The sequence below is a fragment of the Homalodisca vitripennis genome, chromosome 5 (genome assembly GCF_021130785.1).
Source record: "Homalodisca vitripennis isolate AUS2020 chromosome 5, UT_GWSS_2.1, whole genome shotgun sequence".
Taxonomy (NCBI): Eukaryota; Metazoa; Arthropoda; class Insecta; order Hemiptera; family Cicadellidae; genus Homalodisca; species Homalodisca vitripennis.
The window spans coordinates 154,737,825-154,765,339 of record NC_060211.1 but is presented as its reverse complement, the minus strand read 5'-3'; the positions used below and the strand labels follow the sequence as shown (position 1 = coordinate 154,765,339).

The following is a 27,515-nucleotide window of genomic DNA, read 5'->3' as shown; positions in this document are numbered from 1 at the left end:
TTAAATTTATTTACATTTATAGAGCGAGAGCAGAACAAAAATAACAACATTTCTTATTTCAAAATTGTAGCAACAAAGCAAACAAATTTATTTATTTAGGATCACAAAGCAATGCACGAGATACTAAATGCAATTTTTATGACAGAAGACCGTTGAGGTGACGTTACATCTATTTCTCACTGCTGAGGTATACGATAGTGATTAGGTATATAAATACTGATGTAATTCCTAGACTGGACCAAGGAAATGGAATGATAAAGCGAACATGAATTAGGAAGCAGGAGTTGTACTGTATTATGTATTATCTTTAAATATGGATGGCAACTATCATAATGTAAGTATTGAAGCGTTTTAGTATTATTGATGTTGGTTTTAGTTTTAAATAGCAATATCTAATTAATTTTGCGTTGTAAATATAATTAATTTCAACTATAAGGGCAAAACCTGAAATAAGAATTACTCACACTTTTGGTTAACTTCTGGTACTCTTAATCATGGACACTTTAAAATAGGTACCTAATGCACGATATACGAATAAATCCACCTTAAACATATAACAGGATCATATCATATTAAATATAACAAGTGCTTTCACTACGAAAACTATGAAATGTTTTAGTTACTACTTCCTCATCGAATCACCCACATCATCAAAAATAGCTGCATTCAAATCAATGATCGATAGATTATAAACAATTTCAATGAAAACTGGAGATTTTGATAAAGGATTCAATATTATTAAATACATCAACCCAAATTAATGGATACAAGCCAAGCATGATTGATTTATATCGAAGAACCACACAAAGAAAGAAAATAAGAAGAAAGAGATCAAATACATTAGATCATAATACCTTAGAAAAACATTGCCGCAATATTAAAAATATTATTTTATAAACAAGGATATATCAATTGTCTTAAAAAAATTCTAATAGCCTCGGCCTTATAATAAAAAACAAAAGTAATTCAACAAACCAAAATCTAAATTCAAAATTTAACAATAGTGGAGTATACAAATTAAATTGCAATGATTGTCCAATCCAGTATATTGGAAAAACCCGACACTTCAAAATTAGATTTAATGAGCATATAAAAGCATTGAAGACATCATCAAATTCAAAATATGCTGACCATTTAAAAAACACCGGCCATACATGCACAAACATCGAAAACAATCTTGAAATTTTACACATATGCAAAAAAGTCACCTATTGTCAACTTTAGAACGTTTTGAAATTTACAAAAGTGCCAAAATCAATTCTAATGTACTATTACATGACAAAGATTTTCGAACAACAAATTTACTATTCAATAGAATTTTAAACGATATAAATTAATCATACATAAAATTAAATACAAATATTTAGCCACCAAGGTATTTAAAAGCATATGACAATTTTGTTTCAATTATTTATTTACTTCATTTACCTTAACCTACAAGTACCTGGTGATAAATGCGTTGAATTCGAAATGCATATTGTGCAAATGAAATATATAAAAAGTATTAAAAGGTTTATTATTGTATATTTATGTGAAATACTTTTCGAGGCTACATTTCTAATACAGTTCTATGACGTTGCATGTCCAACCATGGTATTGGACGCCATGGGAGGCGTCGTTGGAGCCTATCAATCAGCAGGCCGAGACAATTTCTCTGGTTTGCCAGGGGTAAACGTATGATTGTCTGTTTCTATCTGTCAATAATGAAATGAGCTATAGTCATGGCATTTTGCATTGAACCTCAGCGAAGCCTGTCACGTGACACGTGGTGAGGTACACTCGAACTTTGTCGTAGAGATCGAAAAATACTATTCTTCAAGAATATTAGTGCATTTTGTATTCTTAAATATTTCGAGATCTGGTGAGAACGTAGTGCTTAAATGTAGGCTTAATATTTATAAAAACATTTGTTACGTTAAGGTTACTCGTATACCGGTTCCAGAACACAGTAGTTCATATTTGTTGGTTATTTAGAAATTAAATTTGCACCTGGTGGTTGATTTAAAAATAATTAAATTTGTAAATGTTTAGGTATTACGACATTTTTATCTGTAGGAAAATAGGAATATACCACCATCGTTCACCGTGAAGCACTGAAGACTAAGACGTTTAAAATAAAAATCTCTATTGTTAATTGACAACATGTACTTAGAGCAAAGTTACTTAACAAGTTTATAATTTAGATGTAAAAAAACAGTTAAAAATACTTAATTTAAAAACGTTTACATTGATAATGTAACAGATTCCAAACAGATAAATACTTATTTACTTCTAATGTTTAAGGTGAGGAATTGAAAAATTGAAAAGGAGTAAAAGATTCTACCAAAAGAACTTTAAAATTGGTATTTAGTCACTATTTATTATACTTTCGTGAAAGGTGTTGAAATACACTAGGACAAAATATGGAAGAAACTTATTAAACAAACTGCTGCGATATACTTGACCATTTTCTTTATCTATTTTCTTTGTATTAAAGCTATTAAAAGAAGTAAAGCAGTCTGATAGATATTTAAATGTAATAATAAAAATAGACAATATGAATAAAAATGTAATATAATCCTAACCTCAACCCTACTACAAAATATCATCCTGCAGCTTTCTCATCTCCTCAATCTAAAATTAAACGTATGAAATATTTCGTACTCTACATTATCTTAAATGAGGAGAAACTGGAGTATAATAAAAATACAACCAACGTTGGGAGACTGTTTTTAACATTTCACTATCAATATTGGGAGATGATGCAACGAAAGTATAAAATTATTGAGTATTGGACAAATTGAATTAGTATGTGTGTTACAACTAAATTTGAAGTCAATATGTACTTTTGGATTGGCGTTTTTTTTGTTTCTTCTCTATGAGAACCCATTTAGTAGGTAAATCTGCTTGAGCATTATTTAGAATAGAATAGAATAGAATAGAATTTATTTTTGAAAATATTACAATAACACATTATATAAATTGGTATACACAATGTTATACATCAATAAAGTAACATAAACAACCAAATGTATACACAATGTACAAACCTAATGAGCAAACTTAAATAAAAATGTAACATTCTTGTAAATAAAATTAAAACAAAAACACTCGTAAATTAAAAGAAAATATTTTCAAAAATAACTAGGGCCTCTAGAGGCAAGTACCTGCGGAGAGGTTCCTTTTATTACAAAAGTAATTTTTAGCTCAAAGAAAATTTCAATAAAACTTTGATTTTTTTATAAGCTCCTAAAAACATTGATTAAAAGTGTGCTGCTGCAGTTACAAAGCAAATGAAAATCCACTTAAATAAATTCAAACTAAAATTTACTGTTACTTTCTTTAACTAACTAGGAATCTATGCAGAGAAGAAAATCTAATTTATCAAAACCCAATAAACACTTCCTTAATGTTTTTGAAAATAACTTTATATTCTCACAACTAATAATTGAAGAAATTATACTAAACATTTTAGGTCCCAAAAAACAATAACTATTTGAAAAAAATGCTAAGTTAGGCTTTGGAACTGGTATTGGTTCTTGCTTTCTTAATTTGTTTTTGTAAACTATTTTTTAATTCTGGTAAATTGCCACTTATGACATAAAATATTTTTAAAACTTTATAAACAAACATATATTTAAGGGGAAGAATATTTAAATCAACAAAAAGAGGAAAAGATTTCTCCATTCTTCGTTTTCGTTTAATCAACCTTATGAATTTCTTTTGTTGAGTTAGAAGTGGCTTTAGATTTGTTTCATAGGCTCCACCCCAACAAAATATTCCATAGTCAAGCCTACTATTGACCAAAGAGAAGTACAGAATTCTTAACACTTCTTCAGTGCAAATGTATTGTAAAAAATAAAAAAATCTTAAAATATTGTTTAGTTTGCTTAAAATTATTGTGTTAATTGTGTGTTGTTATTGTGTACTAGATAACCTAAATCAATTTAAAATCCACCATCTGGTCATTTAAGATCCAAATTTTAAGTTTAAAATTTTCTATTAAAATCTTATAACTATCTGTATGTACCAGGTGCTGGAGGTCTGAGAGACGTCACCCTCCGCATGCCTGTGGCCGTCCCCACGGGCTCTACCGCCTCCCTACTCTGCCTCTACGACTTGGAGGGAGACCAACTCTACACGGTCAAGTGGTACAAAGGTCGACAAGAGTTCTTCAGGTACGTCCTCAAGGAACTCCCGCACACCAGAGTTTTCGCACTGCCTGGAATCAATGTCGATGTAAGTTCATTTTCTGTAGTGACTTTGTTGGAAAAGAGTCATTGGTTGTAATTGTGTCATTTCCATGTTCACTATATCTAACGCATACCGGACTCACAGATAAGAAAAATGGTCTGTATATGCTTCTATGTTGCATGTAAATGCATGGAAACCCGTAAAAAGCTCGAAAAGGAATATATTAAAATATTTTAAATTTCAAAAAATAAAATATAATATTTTTTAAAATTTGTTTTTATTTTCAATATTTCAATTATTTAATTGGAACAGCACACTATTTTCTAGTTTCTAATTTTAACTCTACTCTAATGTTAACAAGAGAGGCTTCTTGTTTTTTGTTGAAGGCAAGTGCAATTAATCATGTATGTTTGGTTGGTACTTTTAGTACTTCAAAACTAGTAGATAGATATATTGCTATTAGATATGTTCAAACATTAACAAATTTAGCTTTTAAAAATACGGCTTTAAAACTGTTTTATTTTAATGTCTCAAAACTCTTAGCGTGTGTGGCGATGTGAAGTGTAGGTTTAGCAAGCCGATGAGCCCAGACACAATAAAGTGATCGTGTGACAGATTGACAGGCAGGCTCTGACGTCACAGGGTCGATACCACAACTGGGGGGCGACAGCCAAACATGTCATCTGTCCCTATGTGGCCCCACTGGGCTTTGGCGTGGTGGTTATGTTAGATATCCGGACAAATATTTACTCTCCATTGTTAAAAATGTCCGATTCACTGATGGATGGAAATGTACTGAATATTTATTCAAATTTGTGCTTGTTTTTTAAAACAATATTATTCAAGCTTTTTTTTAAAGTGGCGAAAGTATCGCCTGAATACTAACTCGAAACACATTCTACATTTTACTCTTCTTACTACATATATTTTGATGTACAAATGTTCATATTCTGTCAAGCCTTAACATTAAATACAATTAATATGAGAAAAGCTCTGTGAGTATATAAATAAATAAATTAGGTATATATATATATTCAACAGTTAGCTTATTAAATAGTAAGTAGATAGAGGTAAAAGGTTACTGTTGTTCATCAGAGCATTGTTCGTCTTTTATGTATAACAAGAAATTTTCCTGAGACTCAAATAAAAGTGAGTTCGAATATTGTTTTGAGTAAGCCTTTATGAATATTCCCGCTGTCATTACAAAAAATCCTACTATAATTAAGTTATGGATATAATTTGTTTCCGTCTATGAATTAAATATTGATTTAAATGCTAACCAAGCCACTGAGAATAAAAATTGTTCATCAAATCTAATTAAAAAATAGAAAGAGAGAGAGAGAGAGAGAGAGAGAGAGAGAGAGAGAGAGAGAGAGAGAGAGAGAGAGAGAGAAGAGAGAGAGAGAGAGAGAGAGAGAGAGAGGAGAGAGAGAGAGAGAGAGAGAGAGAGAGAGAGAGAGAGAGAGAGAGAGAGAGAGATGTGTTCTGAAAAATATCCTCCATTTTAAACATGTTCCAAATACAAATATTCATTTTTCCGAGAATTTTACCCCTAAACTAAATTCACCAGGATTGACTACAGAAAATTCTATTAAAAACTACTCGTATTTGATCGTCTTCATATGCATTTCATATGATATTGTGACCAAAAACTGGTGAAGTTTATATTTATAGTTTTAGAGGACACATCAACAGCTGCTGTAAATAGTGGTACAGTTAGGTGACAGTTGCAGTAGCCCACTATACAGTCTAACAACAGGAACTATTGTCCAAATTAACCACCAGTACAGTACGTCACCAAGAGATAACCTGTCAACCTCCCTGTTTAATTACTATCTACAGTTCTGTAATTATCTGAAATATATACTTCATTTGCATTAAATTCTCATTTGTTTTACATAATCAATTTAAAGTCATGTACTTTATAAATGTATTATTATTATTTAATGCATAAAACTAGGTTACAGATAAATGAAAACAATTATTTAATTTTCCAAATGTAAGTAGTAAATATTACTAAGCTATTAGTTAGATGAAGGAAACAGGATTTTTCCGGACATTTTGCCATCGTTCAGTGAAACAATAAATCAGTAACACTACGTTTCAATATCTGCAAGCCGACAAAATTTTGTCTTTTGCTTCTAAATCTTTACTTAAAGAAATAATTGCATATCATCATCGTGAAAGATGCCTCCTCCAAAATAGTATTGAGTGTAAAAAAACTGAATTAAAAACACTAATCGGTACAGAATTCAACAACATTCTCGAAAGCATCCAAAATAGATGTAAAAAAAGTTTCTGAAACAGATAAGAAAAGGAAAATCTGCCAAACTTGAAAAAAAATTAGGCCCAAAAAATGTGATTTGCCTAAAGATGGCAAGGTGAATAAGGAATGCAAATAATAAAAATGTAATCAACCTCTCTTCAAAAATCCTCAAATGAAGCGGAAATATCAGTCTTATCCAAGGGTTTTAAAACTTTTCTGTAGTACAAAAATCGGTAAAGGCACTGGAGTTCGTAAACTGGAATCGAGTCGGCTGTTTCACAGTTATCTGAGGAACAGGGTGACCGGTTTCGTTGTGAGGCCAGTCTTTTACTCAGAAAAAATTCCTCCCACAAAACCCCAATTTGACAATAGAGGAGAAAAAGGCCATGTTGGTGCTTGGGAAAGACGACACGGTCAAAATCATACCAGCCGACAAAGGCAACGCTACTGTTGTACTTGACTCAGTAGCGTATAAAGAAAAGATTGAGGAAACTTTAAATACTGGCAAATATACAGTTTTTAATAAAGACCCGACTGATTCATTTGAACGCAAAGTAGCATATGTATGGCCTTCCCAAAATCCACAAACCTACCTACCATCCCTCTCCGGCCCATCATTAGTTCTCGTGATTCACCTTAAAGGGAATTGTCTAAAGTCCTCTTGGACATCTTAACGCCATTGGTAGGTAATACTGACTCTTTCATAAAAAATTCCAGGGATTTTGTAGAGAAGTCAAAATCCCTAAAGTTGACTGAAAACTGACAAACTGGTAAGTTTTGATGTCGAAAGGTCTATTTACAATGTACCAGATCCAGAAACTCTCGGAATTATTAAATCACGTCTTAAAGAAGACCAAACATTAAAGGATAGAACCAAACTTCCCGTGCCAGTAAATTATGGAACTGTTAGAACTATGCACTCAATGCTATTATTTTGAGTTAGAGGGTAACATTTACCGTCAAGATGAGGGAATGACAATGGGTTCTCCACTGTCTCCTATTTTCGCCAATATCTTTATGGAGGAATTTGAGCGAAAAGCTTTGGCTTCAGCTCAGTTCAAACCGAATATTTGATGGAGGTATGTGGATGATACCTTAGTTATTTTTTCTCATGGAGACATTGAATTAAATAATTTTTTGAATCACATTAATAGTATTTCTCCTTCCATCCGCCTCACAATGGAAGTGTAAGTCCAAAACAAGCTTCCCTTTTTGGATGTGTGTGTATTAAGAGATAGGTATGTCCTTAAGACAACTGTTTTTCGAAAGATAACACACACAGGAAAATATTTAAATTATCAATCCAACCATCAAAAATCTGTCAAAAAAGGTATAGCTACTCGTTGTTTGATAGAGCAAAGAGCTTGTGCTCAGATAAAGATGGATTAAAGAAGAATTTAAGAAAGTTGAATCGGATCTCAGAAGCAATGGATACCCTCAATTAGTAATAAATAAGTGCAAAAGAACCAGAAGAATCATTCCTGAGTCAGAAAAAAACAGAATTGTGATAAATTTGCGTTTATGTCAATCCCTTATGTGCCGGGATTATCGGAGAAAATTAGAAGAGTAGGTAGAAAATTACAACATTAGAACCGCGTTTAAAAACACACAACACTCTTAGACAAAGTCCTCGTAAAAAACAAAACCAAAAAATTGGCACACAGGATTCCAAAAACTGTGTTTACAGTATAAAAATGTAGTTGCAATAGGGAATACATAGGCGAGACAAAAAGACCACTAAACGTAAGGATAAAAAGAGCACAAAGAAAAGACGAGAAAGGGTCTAGCAGAGAAGTCAAAAATTGCACACCATTTGTTGGTCCGAAGACATCATATGAATTGGGATGAAGCCAACATAATACATCGGGAAACAACATTTCTTCAAAAGGAAATTAATTGAGGCAACATACATTAAATTGGCAGACCAACCAATCAGTCAACCATCAGTCGAGATTAGGCCGCTTTGGTTGCCAATTCTAAAAAATGAACTAAAAGAGAAAACCAAAAGTATCAAACGGATCAGATATTTGTAATAAACCAACACGGAGTCACAATATGGTTTTAAGAAGTTCATCTCGCATGAACGAATAATAACGAAAGGGCCCATTCCTGTCCCCCTTCCTTTTTATTTCCGCCAACTGTTTTTGATTTACCATTGGCTAGCCCCTTTGGTCAGTCGTAGGTGGTTAGTAGACGAATGAAGACGTATTGTGACCTGTATTCCGTAGTTCTGTTTCAATGATTAGTGTTTTGTATAGTTTTTTTATTAAGTGCATGTTTATAGAGTTAGTGAAGTTGACAAACAACATGTAGGTTGTGATTCCTGACTTAGGCGTGCCACAACACTTTGGTAAGATTTGTTTATTTTAACCTAGTTTGTAGTATTATGTATTAGGTTAGTTCTTTACCTGAAGAAGAGATCAGATTGCAGATCTCGAAAAGTAGTGTTACTGATTTATTGTTTCACTGAACGATGGCAAAATGTCCGGAAAAAATCCTGTTTTCCTTCAAAATCCTTCCATCGTCAAAAATAACCTTCAAACAAAGAGTTAGATGGAATTTGTTCTAAAATATAAACAGCAACCACAATGAGTTAACTAGTGATATAATATTTCGAAGAGAAAGCAAAGAAGTTTGAAGAGTGTCAAGGATTTCGTTGAGTGGCTCTCGAACATTGTTCGGCAAAGAAATATTTGAAATATTCTGTAACTCTTCTGTCAGTTTTCTTGTCTTTAAAGGCGGCGAGGGCAATATTTATTACTGTTTAATATTAGGTACAGCACTTCATGCATTTACCTCACGAATGTGCATGATATGAAGTGGTAAATAAGCAATAAAGTATGTAAGTATAAAGCTCTTCATCTTCCTTCTCTATTGCTGACTATCACTTCAGATTAGTGTTAAAACCCCAGAGGTAAGGTTTTGATAAGCCAGAGAACGTTTCTATGCTTTTTTCGGCTGGTAGAGGCTGGAACAGAGCTCTCTTCAAAATGACACGACTGAGATAGTGGCCTGTATCTCTTCTCAAGTTGGATGCACATCTCTACATGAGGTGGCCTCAAGTCCACATTCTAATACATCAGGAATATAGTTTCAATTGCCGCAGAAAACCTTACAGGTCAAGTGAAGTAAATGTTTGCTCACATTCTTGTCTCAGTGATAAAAACTTTTACGTGGATGTCCACATTGATCGGTTTAGCCATTTTATTGTCAACGTTTAGAAGTTGAGTGTCTGCAGTTTCTTATGGCACGCTAATACTACCGAACGTTGGGAGGGTTCAATTCCAAGGTTAAATAAATACAAAAATAATTATCTTTCGAGCCTTCATCCATATCTTTGCATATCAATCAAAGTTAACATAGACAGTTATAGACAAAGAATCATTGACATCCTTAGAAATTACGCAAAAGTAGCATCTTTCTTCCTTTCCAATTTTGTTTATTATAGATATGAATAAATACACAGATTGAGAATACATCTAAAGCGAGTAAAGGAGACTGAAGTTTGCATATTGACAGGTGGTGGCCTCCGGAGCGGAGATGGTGGTGTTACGGGATGTGCAGAAGTTCTTGTCCGGCAAGTACCGCTGTGAGGTATCCAGCGACGCCCCACACTTCCACACCGAGGTGGTCTCAGGCTACATGCACGTGGTCAGTGAGTATCTAGACTTTTCCTACTTTGCTCAGTAGTTTTATTTAGCATACTACTTTGCACGTCAGGTGTAACTAGCCTACTAGTTTGACCATATGTTTTAACTATCCAACTAAGTTACACCTTTGTTTCGTTATTGATATGAATAACAAAAAAATGATTTTTCATCAGTTTTGAACGGTTTATTAAGTTGTGTGAAATAAATAATGTGCATATTGATTACACATGTTAATATTGAAAATCCGCAGTTAATAGGTAAAGTAAGCCCACAAAGTGTAATGTGAGTCTAAGTGAACTGAGCTAGTTAATTGTATGTTCCAACTGTTAAGTCCAATATATGCAACCAATATCCCAAAAAGATATACTAGATATTTAAAAGTGAACAAAAGAAAAACGGCAATCAACATCTAATATCCAGTTAAAGTACAATAATAATATTTCGTCCAACTCAGACATAATAACATCTTGAAAATAAAACAAAACAATGAATGTTTAAGTTGCTGCTATATGCAACAGAATAGTTTGATAGCTTTTGAACAGCTAGCCAATACACGGTACATGGAAATTAATTAATTTCCACATTGAGGATCTAAGTACAAAATACTGAAATTAGCTCGGAGATTGGTTTATGAATGAATACAACCTAATAAAGTGGGTGAAAACATTCGTCAAAAAGAGGGAGTAAATAATTGATTTATATATTTTTTGCTACATAGATCATAATGGTGTGTGTTAGGTTATATTTTATTGTTGTCAATTAACTAAGAAGATTTTACAGATTTTATAGCTAAGAGTTTTTACGGATTTTATAATTATTGAAGTGCGAAATCAGTACCACAGTTTTTGATGGCTATATCATATATAACAGTTTATTCGAATTTAGTAAAATTTTCAGTAAATGTTTACTAAAGTACAAATGCTGGAGAGGGCATTTTAAAATTTATCAGCTATGAAAAAACAATTTACTCTTACATATTATGTAATGTACCACAGTAACTGCCACATAAATGTAGCTCTTATTTAAAATTATATACATTAGACGGTTTGGTATAACCGCAAAGGATAAAAAAATATAAATTGGACAAAACTAAGTTGGGATTATAGATTAAATCGAGTGACGAAAGTTAAAAGTGTGTGAGGGTAATCACAATGGAGTTCACGACATAACGGCTACAGGTACACAATAATAACGTTTTGAAAAAAAATATATATTTAGTAAGGAAACAGTCTTAACATAAAACAACATAAAAACAAATTACTTTTTCCACTCATAGCCAAGTTAGGTTTTTATTGCTTTAAAGATGGTAAGCACAAATACTACAAAATTATAATCGCACATGAAGGAGTATAAATACAAGCTACAAGTATAAATAACTATAAGTTTATGGCAACGCATTTTAGATGATACATTGACCCTGTTAATGCAGTAGCATTGCCCTTAGTTTAAGTGTGATTTGTGGGCCAGTTAACTGGAGATTACTTTACCTCTGCTCTTTCTCTCTCCATCATTTGAAAGACCCCCTCCCGGTAGTGGTTTGCCGATATATTTATAAAGAAGTTGAAACAATGGACTCAGCTTCATTGTTTTCTCTGTAACATGAAAAGTAATAATGCTTTGTTAATTCTTTGTTGATGTGAGTTTTTAAAATATAAATTTTTAAGATGAGTTTGCTTATATAAACCATGTGTAAATGTATGTAGGTTAACGTTTTTAAAAGCCGCCTTCTGAAACTAGATGGACAGCAAACTGAGAGCATTATAGTCTAGAAGCGGAGAGCCAGTTATCAGTGTATAAGCACACAACGTGTAAAATCAACAAAGAAATTTTGCCCAAATAAAAAAATCTATCGTCAGACACGATTGCTTTGTTGGAAGTTAAAATAGAAGGGTATAAAAGGGGTAATAAATATGAAACGACAATTTTCTCTCAAACTAAATTTTTTCTAGCTTGATACAAACATAAATAAGAGTAACAGAACTGTCAGACAACTTGATAAAGAAACTGAAATACAACTCTCTAAGAGTCTGTTTATCATTAGCTGACACTAATTTCACGTTTATTTACGTGTCTAAAGATAGTTTTTAAGTATTCTAAGATAAGAAAATATGATATGAGAAAATTGACGATTGTATAATCATTTCATATTTTGTACTCTCATTTGAACACCGACCAATACAAGTGTGGTTGGTGGTCGATTTCTTACTTAAGAGAAATTCTTGTATCCATTACAAAAATAAGATTGTGTGCTTATACTATGGAAATTGGATCCTGGAATAATACAAAAGTATCAAAACGAGTTTTGCCTTTAATGAACACTGAAAATCTATTAAGGCTGAAAATCTATTTTATGCAATAATCTACTCTTGGTGATGTCACGGCCAGAAGAAAATAGTTACAAAGATTGACTGAATATACTGTCTCAAGGTTAATATTGAGATTATTACCTCTCCATCGTGTAAAGATATGAACGTGTCAAAGCACTCAGTGTTCTCAATGTCTAGGTTTATTACGGGTGTTACTCCCAACATACTAAAATGTAGGGACATTTAAATTATACGAATTAAATTTAAACACGTATAAATGTAGAATATCAAAGTTATAAACAGCATCGTGAATGCAGACCAAATGGATACATAAAAAGAAAGTCACATAGATTAAAAACAAAACTGACAGGATAACAGGTTTTGTTCTGCAATCGTTAATGATTCAAACATTTACCCTTCGAAGATTGGAAGGTATTCTTTTCTTCAGGTGTCAAAAAACTTAATCATTAAGGTTAATCATACAAAGAATTAAAAAAGAATGGTAAATAACAGAACAAGTTCTAAGTCAGAAACTGAAGCATATATTTGAAGGTTGTAGGTGACTAGAGCAGGCACCAACCATGTCACTGCATATAACATCGTGTCTGCACCCACCAGGCACCAATAAAATTTAGTTTATATAGGTATATAACAATACATTTTTATATAGCAATAACCTAAAGAAAAGTTTTGAAAACATAAAATAAATTGATTTAAATAAAACTTAAATAAATTCTTGGAAAACGTCTTTATTGTTAAAATTTATTTATGCTTTTTACGGGTTTTATTTAGACAGTGTGATAAAATGATACTATGAAATATTTTTGTTCTATAAATTATTTTTTGATTCTCTTACGATCGAACACTCTCTCTCTGATTTTATGACAGTATTTTTTCGGTACAACTTTGGTATAAAACGAGATAGAGTTTTTGGTATCAACTATAAAATGTTTGTTATCTGCTTTTGCCTTGTATGTTTATTTGATTTTTCCATTAATTATGTTCCTATAAGCGATGTGATACAAAATTACATGTTTTCAGATGGGAACTTAGTTAAAAATAATGGAGGAAAAAATAAATATTTAAAACTAAAAACTATTAGTCTTAAAATTTATTCAGTCTAAATTAAACTACTGATATATATATATATATATATATAAAATTTTAGTTGTATAAGATATACATTTCATTCCATGATTAAAGAAATGTAAATGTATACAACAACATACGAACAAGTCATCGGCGAGTGCGAGATAAAGAATGTATAGGAGGAATAATAATACCATATAAAGTAAACGAAAGAAGATTTGCACAAGGAAACACCACCTGAACTGTTGAGAGAAGTGCCTACAACGATAAACTCGAGTTTACCAAGAATACCAGGAAAATCCAGAAATGCTGTAAACTGCAGCTCCACGTGATAAAGTACACAAACTACTTGAGAGCTGAGCAAGTGCCAAGCTAGGCTCTATTCCTACTCAGAAATCTTCTCTTTTAATTTGTTTTATTTACAGCTAATGATACATTTGGTAAATAAGCATATTATTGGGAAAAGTTGAAAGATTTAAAACATAACGTTTAACTTTAGTACGTTTTAAATTCCAAAATTGTCATGACGAAATTTAAAAAAATGTTCAATATTTCGTAAATTTAATGGAAGACGTCAATTTTTATTTATAATGTTTGTAATGTATATAATCTTTCTTTGTTGGTTGTATAAAGAAAGAGTATACGATTGGTATGGTGGATGACCCATCTTCCTGGGATCTTAAGAAACTGGTATAAAAGAGGTATTCAGAGGTATGTCTCGATTTTCCAGATGAACTTCTAGAAGAACCTGTGATTAGGTTGGAGAAAAACAGCTACTCTGCAGGAGACACACTAAGAGCAAACTGCAGCTCACCCCCCTCCTCCCCACCAGCCAATGTCACATGGTATCTCAATGGTGAAGAGGTCTGTAATAAAAAAATACTTAAAATGTTATTTACTTCTCATTAATGTAATACAATACACAGGGGGTCCATAAATTACTCTATCAAACTTCACCATTTCATTTATAAGGTCAAAATAGTAAGAAATGTCATATAAAGTACAGACCTATATTGCTTGGTTTACAACATATATGTCTGTTTGTTATTTAGGTAAAAGTCGAATAAAGGTATAAAATTCAAATTTAAAAAAATGTTTAGTCCAATTAAGACCTATTTTAAAAAAATTGCAGAGAACTACCATGTCATATTTCAAAATGGCAGCCATGAAAATGGTTAAAATCTAATAATTTAAAAAGAATTAAATGTCATAATATAGGTATACCTTTCTATGAATATTTTTATAACAAACTTATTTTTCTATGGCAAATAACAACCGAATAGTTAAGGTTTTTAGAATGCACTAATCAAGTTCTTCATGCAGTTTAACTACTGATTGTATACGATTAATACAACTGTCGAAATTATTTTACACTCGTATATAATGTTTTGTATGTATCATTATATATTGTTTAACCGAATTGATCCTTAAATTAATTTGATTTGTCTATGTATTGCGACTATATGTCACTTTAAAAAATAAAATTAATTTTTTACACTGTTAAATACAACAATAAGCTGATTATTAATCAGCAGTTAAACAACATTAATAACTCAATTATTGAGTCTCAATTTGACACCTGACAAATAAATGATAGAGTAATTTATGGACATTCTGTATTTTTAAAATCAGCGTCTTTAATTGTTTTGATATTAGAATAGCTATATATTTCGGAGTGGCAGATCTCTTTGGTTAAACAAAGGCATTGTACTTGGTGATAATGTACACAGAACTATAGCTAGCATTATAGGTCTCTCATTGTAGTGTAGGGAAAATTCAAAATTCAAACCAAAATTTTCTCGGTTGTGCATCAAAATGCACAGACTGCCACCAACAAAGCAGACGAGCTGTAGCTCATGGCACGCGAACTGCATCCTGACGCTTTTGTTATTTCTGAAAATGGTTTCTAACCTGAAACAGTCAGACTGTTCAGGATTGATAACTATAAATTGGCAACATCTTACGATCGAACTCATTTTTAAAGGGGGAGGTGTGGCAATTTTCGTAAAATTTGATATTGAATTCCTTCCACACAAGTTAACTCACAGTTGTGATTTAGATTTTGAAGTGGATGGAATAAAAAATCGGCTTGAATTCTGATGAAAAAATTACAATTATTGGTTTATATCGTTCTCCAAACGGATGCAGCAATATTTGTTTGGAAAATTTAGAAAATCTTCTAAATTCCATCTGTTTGAAGTCTTCCAAGTTTATCATAACTGGCGACTTTAACATTGATGTTTAGACCACACCAACCCCCTGACCCAGCGGCTACGCGACATCCTAAATTCTTTCGGATTGACCTGGTCAGTAAAACACGCCAACACGAGTGACCGCCACATCGAGTAAAGCCATCGACAACGTCATTACAAACATTCCAAACGCCTCAGTCACTGTTTTCAATGCGGCCATCTCTGACCACTTCGCTCAGGAGACCACTATCAGTAACTTTCAGCTAGAAATTGAACACCCGTCATCCAAAATCAAAAGACACTAGCTCGGAAAACAATGCCCTTTTGAAAACGTTTTTAAAAAATGAGTCCTGGTCGTTTTTTTAGAAAATAATCTTTGTTGTTTATCACTTAATGTAACTTTTTCAAACATTTTAAAGAGCGCAAACAAGCAAAAAACAACATTCTTGGGTGACGATGGAAATTTTAGAATTACGAGAACGGCTCAAATTTTACCGTTCCATTTACATTAACACCGAAAATGAACAATTTAAAAATTTTTTTAGAAATTTCAAGAGAGCAAGTATCGGGAAACAATAAAATCTGCAAAAGCACGTGAAATTGAAACAAAAATTGTAAAATTGCGAAAAACTTTTCCAAAAACTGCTTGGGGCATTATTAAAAATGTAACAAACACAGCCAAATTGCTCAAAAAATTTCCAAATTCCAAAGCTCAAAATCCAGGATGAAATTATTTCAGATCCCTCTAAAGTGGCAAGTGAATTCAACTAATTTTTTTTTTTCATCTGTTGCATCACTTGACTCATCATTCAAAGGCCTCAATTGCAGCGAAGTGTCATCGATGGGACCGGTCTCATCCCATCATGGCACTGTCTCTTGTGAGTGAGGAAGAGGTGGCCCGCGTGATACAGGGATTGAAACCAGAAAAATCATTGTGACATCAACGGCATGTCTGTGTGGCTGCTCAAACGTTGCTCTAAGCATATTTTGGCTCCACTCACAAATTTGATCAACTTGTCTTTCGCACAAGGCATTTTTTACCTCCCTTTTGAAATCTGCGAAAGTCACATCCATTTTCAAAAAAAGACAATCCTTGCCTTGCAAGCAACTATCGCCCAATTTCAATCCTCCCAGTTATGAGCAAAGTTCTTGAAAAGATTTTCTTGTCAGATTTGAAAAATTTTCTTGATCGTTTTGAAATCCTCTGTTCCGAACAATTTGGTTTCAGAAAAAACAAATCCACAATCGATGCGGTCACAGACCTAATCGATACAGTTGTCGATGGACTGGAGAGAAGAGAACATGTGCTAAGCATATTTCTAGACCTCTCTAAAGCATTCGACTGTGTACATCACGAAACACTGTTGTACCAGTTGACGACATGTGGTATTCGAGGTCTGCCGCACGAATGGATCTCGTCTTACCTCAGGGATAGAAGCCAGTGTGTGCAGATTGCGAATACCCTGTCAGGAAAGGTTCAAATGATTTATGGTGTCCCACAGGGATCTATCCTTGGACCTGTCCTTTTCCTTGTGTATGTCAAAAGATTGAACTCATCGATCCTACGGGGAAGATGGTTCAGTATGCTGGACGATACAACTCTCTGCATCAGAGAAAAAAAAAAAGATGAATTAGAAATCAATTCATTTTTAGAACTGAATTCATGTATTCAGTATTTTTCAAACACTAAATCTGAGGGCCAACAGTTCCAATTCAGGCATTCATGCCTTACGGAACCTTGCAAAATTCTGCTCTTTGGATATACTAAGAACGGCCTACTTTGGCTTGGTATATCCACATCTGACATACGGTTTGAGACTGTGGGGCAGCTGTTCTAAATACAAATTCGAACGTGTACGTAGAAGTCAAAAGAAAGCTGTCCGAATCATTTCAAAATTTAACTTCAGAGATTCATGCAAAAACACCTTCAGGGAGCTTGGATTGCTGACTTGCCCTGTCTCTATATCCTGGAGGTTGTTCTGTACTGCCGTTCTAAGTGTAACTTGGTTCAAGGCAGGGACGTTCACCAGTATGGGACTAGAGGCAGGGACAACCTTCCGCGTTCAACAACACAGGACTGCAGCATTCGAACGTGAGGTTGGTGTCAAAGCTAATCAATAAGCTCCCTGAAGAGATCAAACAATTAAATGACCCAAACAAAATTAAAACTCGGCTAAGACATCTTTTGCTGTCGAGGGTGTGTTTTACTCAGTTGAGTTTATGGAGAGCCGCTGGGCTGACGAAATTCAAAACTAACACCATCAATCCTCTGGTTTCTGGTGTGGCAGTGGCAGGATTGTCTGGTGAGAATGAAGATGAGAGTGAATGAGAGAACCATGTGACTGTGTGCGTAAGTGAATGAAGTGTAGGCCTACCTTTTTATTATTTAAATATTTATTTGTGACGTTTGTATGCAATTTTATAATTGTTACCGCAATAAAAATATTATTATTATTATTATTATGCTGATTGGGACGACATAACTACGCAATAGTTCAACATCGCAATATTCGGGGACACAACAGCAGTTAATCTAATCATTTTACACTTAGAATAAATTCCATGTTTATTTCAATGTAGGTATAGGATACTCACATTGAATCTATTATAAATACCCAAAAGAATTTTATGAAAAATTAATGAGAATAGTATAATATGGGTTACTTTTACATGAACATTTTAATACCAAGTGTATTTTTCTGTGACGAAATAACGGAATACTATCGGTTTTACTAAATGCGAATCTTCACTTAAAATACACTAATCAAGTTATCAAAATATTTACACAATTTTCAATAAATGCACAAATCCGACCTCAGTATAGAACATACAGATTGGTTTTGTTTAAACAGTTACTATATCTATACGGTCCCAAAATATTTAACTCAATGCCGCAGATGTTAGGAAATCTCTCCTAATATTAAAGTTTTCAAGGCGAGTCATCTGATCGGCAAGGCTTACTACAGTCTTGACGAGGCTAACACCACGTTATTTGAAATATCTGTCAAGCATCATTTAGGTTAGGCTAGAAACTTGAAATAATTATTTTAAGAATGATGATTAATTGTGTTGTGATGTGCAAAAAATACTGTATTTTTAAAACTGTGCCAATAAAGTTTTTGATTCGAATGTTGTTTAGCTGCCGATCAGTAATCAGCTAACTATTATATTTAACAGCTATTGAAATCGAACATTATTGGAAAATACTTATTTAATTAGTGATAGATAATTAAGGTATAACCAGATTAATAACAACGGTGGTGTTTTTACGTAGTATGAGATGATTTATATATTCCTTTCCCTAGCAGTTACATCCTGTCGCTTTTTAGCAGATATTGACACTAATGTGGGTACAATATAGTCTCATATCTGTAACGTAGACTAAAAGTAAACATTTTACATAAAAAATTAATTCTGTGTGTAGCTGTTATAATGAAATTTATAACATCAAATATTAATAATTTATAAAAAATTTTCTTGAATTCAAGTTATACGCTGAAAGATCTTAAATACCAACAATAATTTTTCAAGAGTATAAAATATAACTATTCATTGAAGGATGAATTCGTAAACCTCCCGTGAAGGCTTAAAGTTTCGATGTATAGCATGGGAAGAACGCTAACAGGCATTTCCAGATAGCCAGAACGACAGAAGTGACGCACATATCTGACAGCGGAGAGGCATAACTCGGCACAGAATGTAGCAAATGTCTCGATCGATACGTGTTATGGGCGACTCGGCGTTCTTCAAGTGTGTGAGAGCTCTGGTTCAGCTTGCCGCCTTTGTCTCATTGTGTTGGGGGATAGTTTATCTGGCACTGGTGGGTATAGGTTCTTGTGAGTGTTGCCAAAGTAACAGGACTGCTCGTCTGGCACTGTGGGACTTCTAGTATGTGTGTATGTTATACAGGAAACTGGAAATATGGATGTATCAATATGGAAATATTTTTATGCACGTATATCGTTCAATATCTATAAGTGATACCTAGTATACGAAAATAGATGCTAAAAAGGGCATTTTTGATGGTTATTTTTTCCACTTATAAATCGACAGTATCTATACCTTGATGTAAGTAAAAGTAGGTTAAAATTTGCTTTAATTTAAATGAATGATTGAACAAAATCAAGAATAGGTCATTAGAAAAATAAACCAATAAAATAGAGTATAAAATGGCCCAAAATAACGCAACGAAAGTTTTACCTACTAGTTCAAACAATGTAATTTCATTAAATGTATAACTGTATCATGTGATAAAATGTCGTAATGACTGTAATTAGTTTGGTTATTCTGTGAGTTTACATCATAGTTACCCCTAATGTTAGAACTAACTTCAAAGATCAATTTTATATAAAATATTATATTCTTCTAAAGATCTCATCATATTGGTCTAAAAAATATTCGTTATGGTCCACAGATTGAGATATATTTAGGTAAGAAATCCTTAATTTATCCAACTAAAGACGTCAACAATATTCTACACAAGCGGAAATATGCATTTTTATAACACTCCAGTAACGACCCTTCTTCACCACGGCCTACTTTGCCAATTAACGATCTTGATTAGGGCATTAAGTGTACAATAAAATAAAAATATTGGTTTAATGTCTTTAAATTTGTGAAATATATAGTTTGAATGGGATCTTAGAGTACCACAAAATAATGTTTGTTATTACCTTTTTTTTTAAGAATATACACAAAACAAACTCTCCCTGTTTCGAAAACATTTGGTTCATATAAGTTAAATATGAATTGCAAGATTTATATTATAATATACACAAGAATTATATGTTATCTCAGAAGAACTGAGATTGAAGTAAGGGAAAAATAAATTTAAGAATTCTTGAATTTAAATATTATATTAATTTTGAAGATACCCATATAGCTATGTATATTTATGTATTATTTACTTAAATTATTATAAAAGAGTTTAGTTCAAAATCGACATTAAATGGAAAATATTTTAAAATGTAGGTACTAAAAAGTAAAAATACTTATTTTATGATACAATTAAACACATTTCTCTGTAAAAACATTAGTAACCGAAGCATGAAGTGAAAATGAACAAATCTTATATATTCCATGAAAACTTAGTTTACTCAAAAAGCCAATAATTCATAATTTTTAAATTTTTAGGTGTGGTTTTTCATTAAATTCAAACTTTTAGTTTCAAATCGATGGGGTTAATGAAGAGTAAACAAAAAACCATTCCAAGCAGTTGATAAAACAGGGGCTCGCACAACGTTTGCTCACATAAGTCAGGCAAAACGTTAACGGTATCGGGGTCCTTGTAGTAAACGATTTGATGGGCTTATAAGCCTCTCATAATGTATAATTCACACTATGAGGAGCTCTCAATTCACAATTCTTATCTCAAACTGGAAACAAGATTATGATCCTGTTTCAGTTTTGATATATCCTCGTAGGAGAGAGAAAATGCAAACAAGACAATTGGAAAGACGCTTATGTTTGATCGATTTAACACAAGACGAGTCAGCGTTCGTAACATCTGTCTTTGAGTACTGATGTTACTTCTACTTGTATCCATCCCTCTAATACACATCGCACTGATGTAAGTCATACTACAAACCATAAACGTTTTTTTTAATACGAATATAATTTGTTTAGTGCGTTTCCAATTTATTTTTCATATATTTTCAAAATACAGCCTCACTGTAACTGCTTCAAGTTCTTCGAATTAATAAATAAAGTGAAAATTAACGTACAACTCAACCTATAGGAATGCGCAGATTCAACTACCTAGATAGATACTTGCACTAAACTACTTGGTATTTCTTTTCTAAGGTATTGTATATCAGAAATAAAATGAAAAACATATGTATTTTTCAATTTGTTTTTGTAACGTTCCTGTTCCCTAAATATTTGCTTATTCTCATTTTGAATATACAATAAGAATGCTAATTTAGACAAAAGGTGCTGAATACAACTATATTTATATGTATATTTTAAGTTTTAATTGTATGAGTAAGTTACAACAAATGTATGACATATTTAAAGTATGTTTGTTTTATTTGCAGAGCGTTAGTGCAGTATATTACTTAAGGGGATTGATATTTCCATTCCTGACTTTCTGCTTGTCTGTCCACACGTACTCTCAAGAAGTGATCTGTAGACTTAATCATCTGCTTTAAGCTGCATTTCTATATAACCAACATCGAGTTTGATGATAATGCATATCAATTTTTAAGATTTGGATGAACGTTAGCGAAAATTTGTACATTGGTGTTATAAGCAGCCTAAACATAATGGCAACAAAAATTTACAGTGTAATATATTTGTAAATCACGTAACATTGTAACACATAACAATTCGTATTATTATTATTATCTTGAAAAAGATTTTGTTTATAGACTTTACATTTTGTATGAAACTTAATTTCTAAATAGACAAGTATGAGTTGTACGATGAAGCATGTCAATTCATAGGATTTGAATAGCATAATTGAAACCTATCACTCAGTAGGCTGGTAGATATTCTCTCTTTTCTGCCGGGAGTATGTAAACATTTCTTACATTTGTCATCTCAAGAGTAGATTTGGCGTTTCGTATGCAACCTCAGTGAACCTATTACGCGTCGCGTACTTCAACCTTGCATAAATACTATTTCTAAGTTCTTAAAACCCACTGAACTATAGAAACTCAATACACTAAATAGTCGATTTTAATTATGAAGACTGTATAAATATAGATACATGAGGTGGATGATGCTCATACAACGTTCGCTTACATAAGTCAGGCTCAGCGCTAGCGGTGGCGGACCCATTGTAGTATACGATTTGAGAGGCATACAGTCTTGTTTCCGCTAGCGAAGTTTCAATTATTACAGAGAATAGCAACAAAGACAATGTTTAAAGAAGCTATTCGTTCTGTAGTAAAAAACTCATGAAAGTAATGTTACAATTTTGTAGTCTACTGTACAGATTCAATATGTTTGTAACATTGTCAGGAAACTACTTCAACATCTGTCATATATTTTTTCAAATAATCTATTATTCTTAAAAGTACGCTTGTATACTATCTGAAAAAGTTTTGCCTTACTAATATCTTAAAAAAAACATTCATATATTTATAAAGCAACATCTCAAATTTTCTATTTCAATAATTAATAAATATTATTTTAAGTTATTTATTGCAATCATTCATATCCTAAAAATAAAACAAAATAATTGAAGTTAGAAATTAAAGGTTTTAATGACTTAACAACGTGTGATATATCTCGGATTATGATTAATAGTAGTACACATCAATAACATAAAACTGCTTTTCATTAAAAGATGTACAGTCATGTCTACCACCTATAGAATGTATTATATTTATATGAGAATACAAAATTTGTACAAACAATCTAATATTATGTCACTCATTGATGGCTAATTTCTGAGCATTCAGTCAAAAATATTTGACTACAAATCACCGTAAATATTGAAAATGTTAGACAGTTTGTGCAAATAGCGTCATATTAAATTATTATTATTATTTATCGCTACATACCATTTTCAATTTTATATTGAGTCAAATAAGTCCCAAAAGGGTGAAAAAATTATGAGTTTGTATGTTACTCTTTGAGTAGGCAACTAGTTATATGTTTATTTTTTTAATAGTATAATTAAAATAAAAATATATAAAAATTAAAGTAATTTTAAAGTATTATATCAAATAATAGATTTTTGGCATTTCATAACAATAAAGAAAAAAACCATTTTTTATTTTGACAACAAATCTAAAAAAGCTCTACACTTAATTACAATTCAAAATCCATATCCTAGTAGATTTCCCTTTTGGCTTGCAGGCTGTGCCGGAAAGCATTAAAGTATTGTATAGTTCCCTCTTTGAATTGGATAAAACCGTAAAAAACATTGAATTACGTGTAAGTTGAATATTGATTTGATTTAGTCACTTGTAAAATCAAACTTATATGATTTGCTTTATATTGTAAGTGATACCTAACATAAAAAACTGCAAATGAGTTAAAAGTTTCTATTTAAATTTTTAAATTTTACATTGATAAAGACTATTTAAATCTTGATGATAATTTCAAAACAAAAGCCATTTCTGCGGCCATTGAAACTAAAATAATACGTTTTGTTTTGTTTAAGGGCAGAAAGTTTTTTTCAATGATTTGGAAATATTTGTTTAAAATTAATAATGGACTCTTAAAAATGTACTTAGTTTATTTATTGTGTCCTAGTAAGTTTTCGTCCAAACATGGAAAATATTATTTTGTATGTAAAATTGCTCAAGATGTTAATTACTGATAAACTGACATAATTAAATTTTCTAGGAGGAGGCGAGTTCCCTGCAGCACCACGGGAACACCAGTGACACGGTGACGACGGCAAGTCTCACAGTGGAACTGTCTGCGGCTAGATTTCCGGGCGGCAAGCTACGCCTGCGCTGTGTTGCCGATCTGTTCTCCATCTCCCGGACAGTCCGGGAACTATGGCTGGATGAGGACCGGCCTCGCCTTGCCTCTGTGCTTGGAAACAAGAACTCCGCCGGTCAGTATCTGGGTATTTCTACTGTCTTTTTGGTGTTAAAATAATAATACACCATAAAACTAGAATATAAGATTTTGAAACAATGATTCTGGCCGTAACTCTGGATGCAAAGAATATTTTTCACAGTCATTAAAGATTATAAGAATTAGAATACTATACAATTTCACAAGGTTTTGAATTTTTGAAAAAAAAAGAAAAATCTTCATGAACTCTTTAATATACGTTTTTTGAAAGGAAAAATTTTGCACTACTAGTAAAACTGAGATAAATCTGGTTAATATTAATCACAAACGACAAATCATAACAGTTAACGAGATTTGGTAAGTGACGTTCTTGTTTTTTTTTACGAATCGTCTAACCATTCAGAAAAAATATATTTTGTAAACTTGCCGTAATGATTTAACAAGGACCTGGTATAATCTGTAGGCTACAGCTAAGGCTGAGGGCAATTACAAGAAGCAAATATTACGCAGACTATGAAGTCTTGGAGTTGATGGACTGCTGAGCAATCAGTAGACCGCCTCGTCTTCTTGGAACTGACATTAGTTTACTTATATTCTCGTGTGGACTGTTTTAGTAGTTTAAGGGCTAAGCTTAAGGGCTTTCATTACCATTAAAAAAAAATGCAAAAATAAATATGAATACGTTGGAGAAGGCTGGCCAAACCAAAAGTATCAGACGAGACACATTCAACATAACTTTATTATAACTGAGTAGTTCCATTAACATCATTGGAATGTTTAAACATAATAGATATTAATTATTTAAACTTTAAAAAAAGCTAAACCAATCAAGATACAATTTTGTATCGCACAAAAATTAATATTTATCTCAAATATATTAAGAAAAGAAACCGAACATCTTTTTTAGTTAAAAAGAGAAAAAAGTAACATATAAATTTTTAGTTTTTATAAAAATGCATGTTGAATTTTTTAACGAGAAAGTGTAACACTAATTTAGACTCACGGTTTTAAACTCACGCTTCAAAACTATAAATATGTGCGTAGAATTTATCAATGAATGTATAGTGTAAAGTTGGGACAGTATGACATATTGGTATACTACAGTACTGATAAAAAGTAATGTACACTCAGTACTATAGTGTTAAGAATTTGAACGTAGGCAAATATCTCTAACTAAACACTAAATCCGACGCATAGAAGGAAATATATCTCAATATTTCAATTCCTATAACATACCTTATAATTTTGGACTATTCAATGTAATTTATATTATGCTAGTTGTGATATTTGTTACCTGTAGGTGCCGGAGCTCCAAGCTTCACTTGCCTACTACAGATGGCTCTGATGGCAGCTGTAATACACTCCAGGTAACATCAGGTACTGCAGCTACTATCGCTATGGCTGTGAACTCTCCAGACTGTCTAACTGTTTCCCCCAGTCAATGTCAGGATTACGTGTAAATTTTTCCTCTCCTTGCTGTAATTTATCAATGTTTTGTAGGATGTTAAATAAACTTATTTAAAAATTGTATTTTGTTTTATTTATTTCCCCCCTGACCATGTGTTTTACTCACTTGTATATTTACCAATGTACGAGTATATAATTTTTTAAATGATTTTAAATAAGCCCAAGGTTGTATGAATAACTTTCTTTAGCAGCTGGTTACCCTTAACATGACTGCTGTATGATAACAGGCAGGATATCAGATCAACATCATTGTGGTTATACACTGGATTTGTTAAAATAGCGCATTTAAACATAATTAAGCTCTATATGTTTATTCATCCGCCGTCTGCACCTTTGCCTAATATAAGTTTAAGATAATAACTTAAAGTCTTTACTCTAAATGTCTGTTAATTAGACCATACATGTCTGGAAAGAGCAATTGAATTAGGAGAAATTCGTAAAAATGTATGGCTTCTGAAAACGCCCTAGTGCACATCTTATAAAATCAGATCAGAACATTTTGCATAATCTCGTCATATATTTTTTATGGTGAAATTGATATGTAATGAGTTATTTTAGTCCCATGAATTGTAAAATAACTCATATCCTATCAGCAGCAACAACAAAATATTATCAACTGGACTTGTCAACTTTTGCATTTATCAAAAATATTACTATTTACTTTTTATGATTAAAATTAGTATTTGATAACAAATAGCGTTTTAACGCCATCTTCAAAACAAATGGTCAATATTTCTAAAATGCTAAAATAAGAACCTATTTCTCACAATATGGCTCAGTCTAATATTGGAAAAATGGAATAAGGTGACCAATAACTCATTCGTAATTACAGTTTAAATTGAAAATGATCGTCTGAAGGCTATTATATATGAGGAAAATGTATTACAAGAATCATTAATAAATGTGAGATATCATAACATTTGTGGAGTGTCATTATCTTTGGTTCCTCAGTTATATAAACTCCAATAATTAATTATAATTTATTTCTAACGAGAGTAAGCGAAGTGTTTAGTCAGCATGTTTTAGTCAGTACTTGAAGTACTGTACAGTACGTAAAGTAACACAACTGTCTGCAAAATGACACACAGATATTTGTTTATATGTTTCGTTTGTGTATACATAATTCATGTGAATTATATTTTATGAGGCGAGTTTACATACTCCTAATTTAATCATATATTTGAAATATATATTTATTAAATAACCGAAGAAATAAAAATTGAAGGAAACCTTTCAAAATGAGTCGTCATAGTGAGAAAGTTTTACTAAACAATTCAACATCGAGGTAGTTACTATTACAAGTGGGACAGTTTAACATATTTAATGCATCCGAGGAAACATCCTGTGCGGGTGGATGCGACATGTATTTTAAATGAGCAATCTTCTTCTCAAACTTCCCTTCATCCACATTCCCTAACTCGTTTTGCAATTTAATACACTCGCTTAAGTTGGGCCATATTAGCTAGATACACAGAAGGAATTTAATATGTTTACTTCAGAGAGATGTAGACTTGTATCACTCTGCCTCTACGTAGACGTATTTCCACTTTTTGTTTATTTCACAAGTTTTTGTTGTTTAAATTCATTGCTGGTATCTGTTTTTAAAATACACAGTTTATAGTTTTGCAAGAGTATTCAGTTAAAATATAGTCTACTGCACATAAAGTACGAAGGAAACTCAGAACAGTTTCGTCCGAAAAGGATGCCCACCATTGAGGTTTGGCATACTATATTTGCTACTGGTCTCTCAATACCCCATCCTCTTCTTCAAATGAAATGTGTTATACAATTATATATAAAAATATAAAAAACAGAAAATAATCTGAATAAACAATATATTTACAGACATACTTTAAAAAGTATAATAATGAAAAGAATCATATCAATCACTTAA

General features: G+C 32.2%; 1 protein-coding gene across 1 annotated transcript; it reads left to right on the top strand.

Annotated features, from left to right (window-relative positions):
* The first annotated feature begins 1,590 nt into the window (after positions 1–1,590).
* On the top strand, positions 1,591–25,525 carry LOC124363678. The gene is made up of 6 exons (XM_046818938.1): positions 1,591–1,657; positions 4,013–4,218; positions 9,959–10,094; positions 14,215–14,348; positions 23,975–24,191; positions 25,455–25,525. Exons 1-6 carry the CDS (start codon positions 1,591–1,593, stop codon positions 25,523–25,525), a joined length of 831 nt encoding a protein of 276 aa, XP_046674894.1.
* The last annotated feature ends 1,990 nt before the right edge of the window (positions 25,526–27,515 follow it).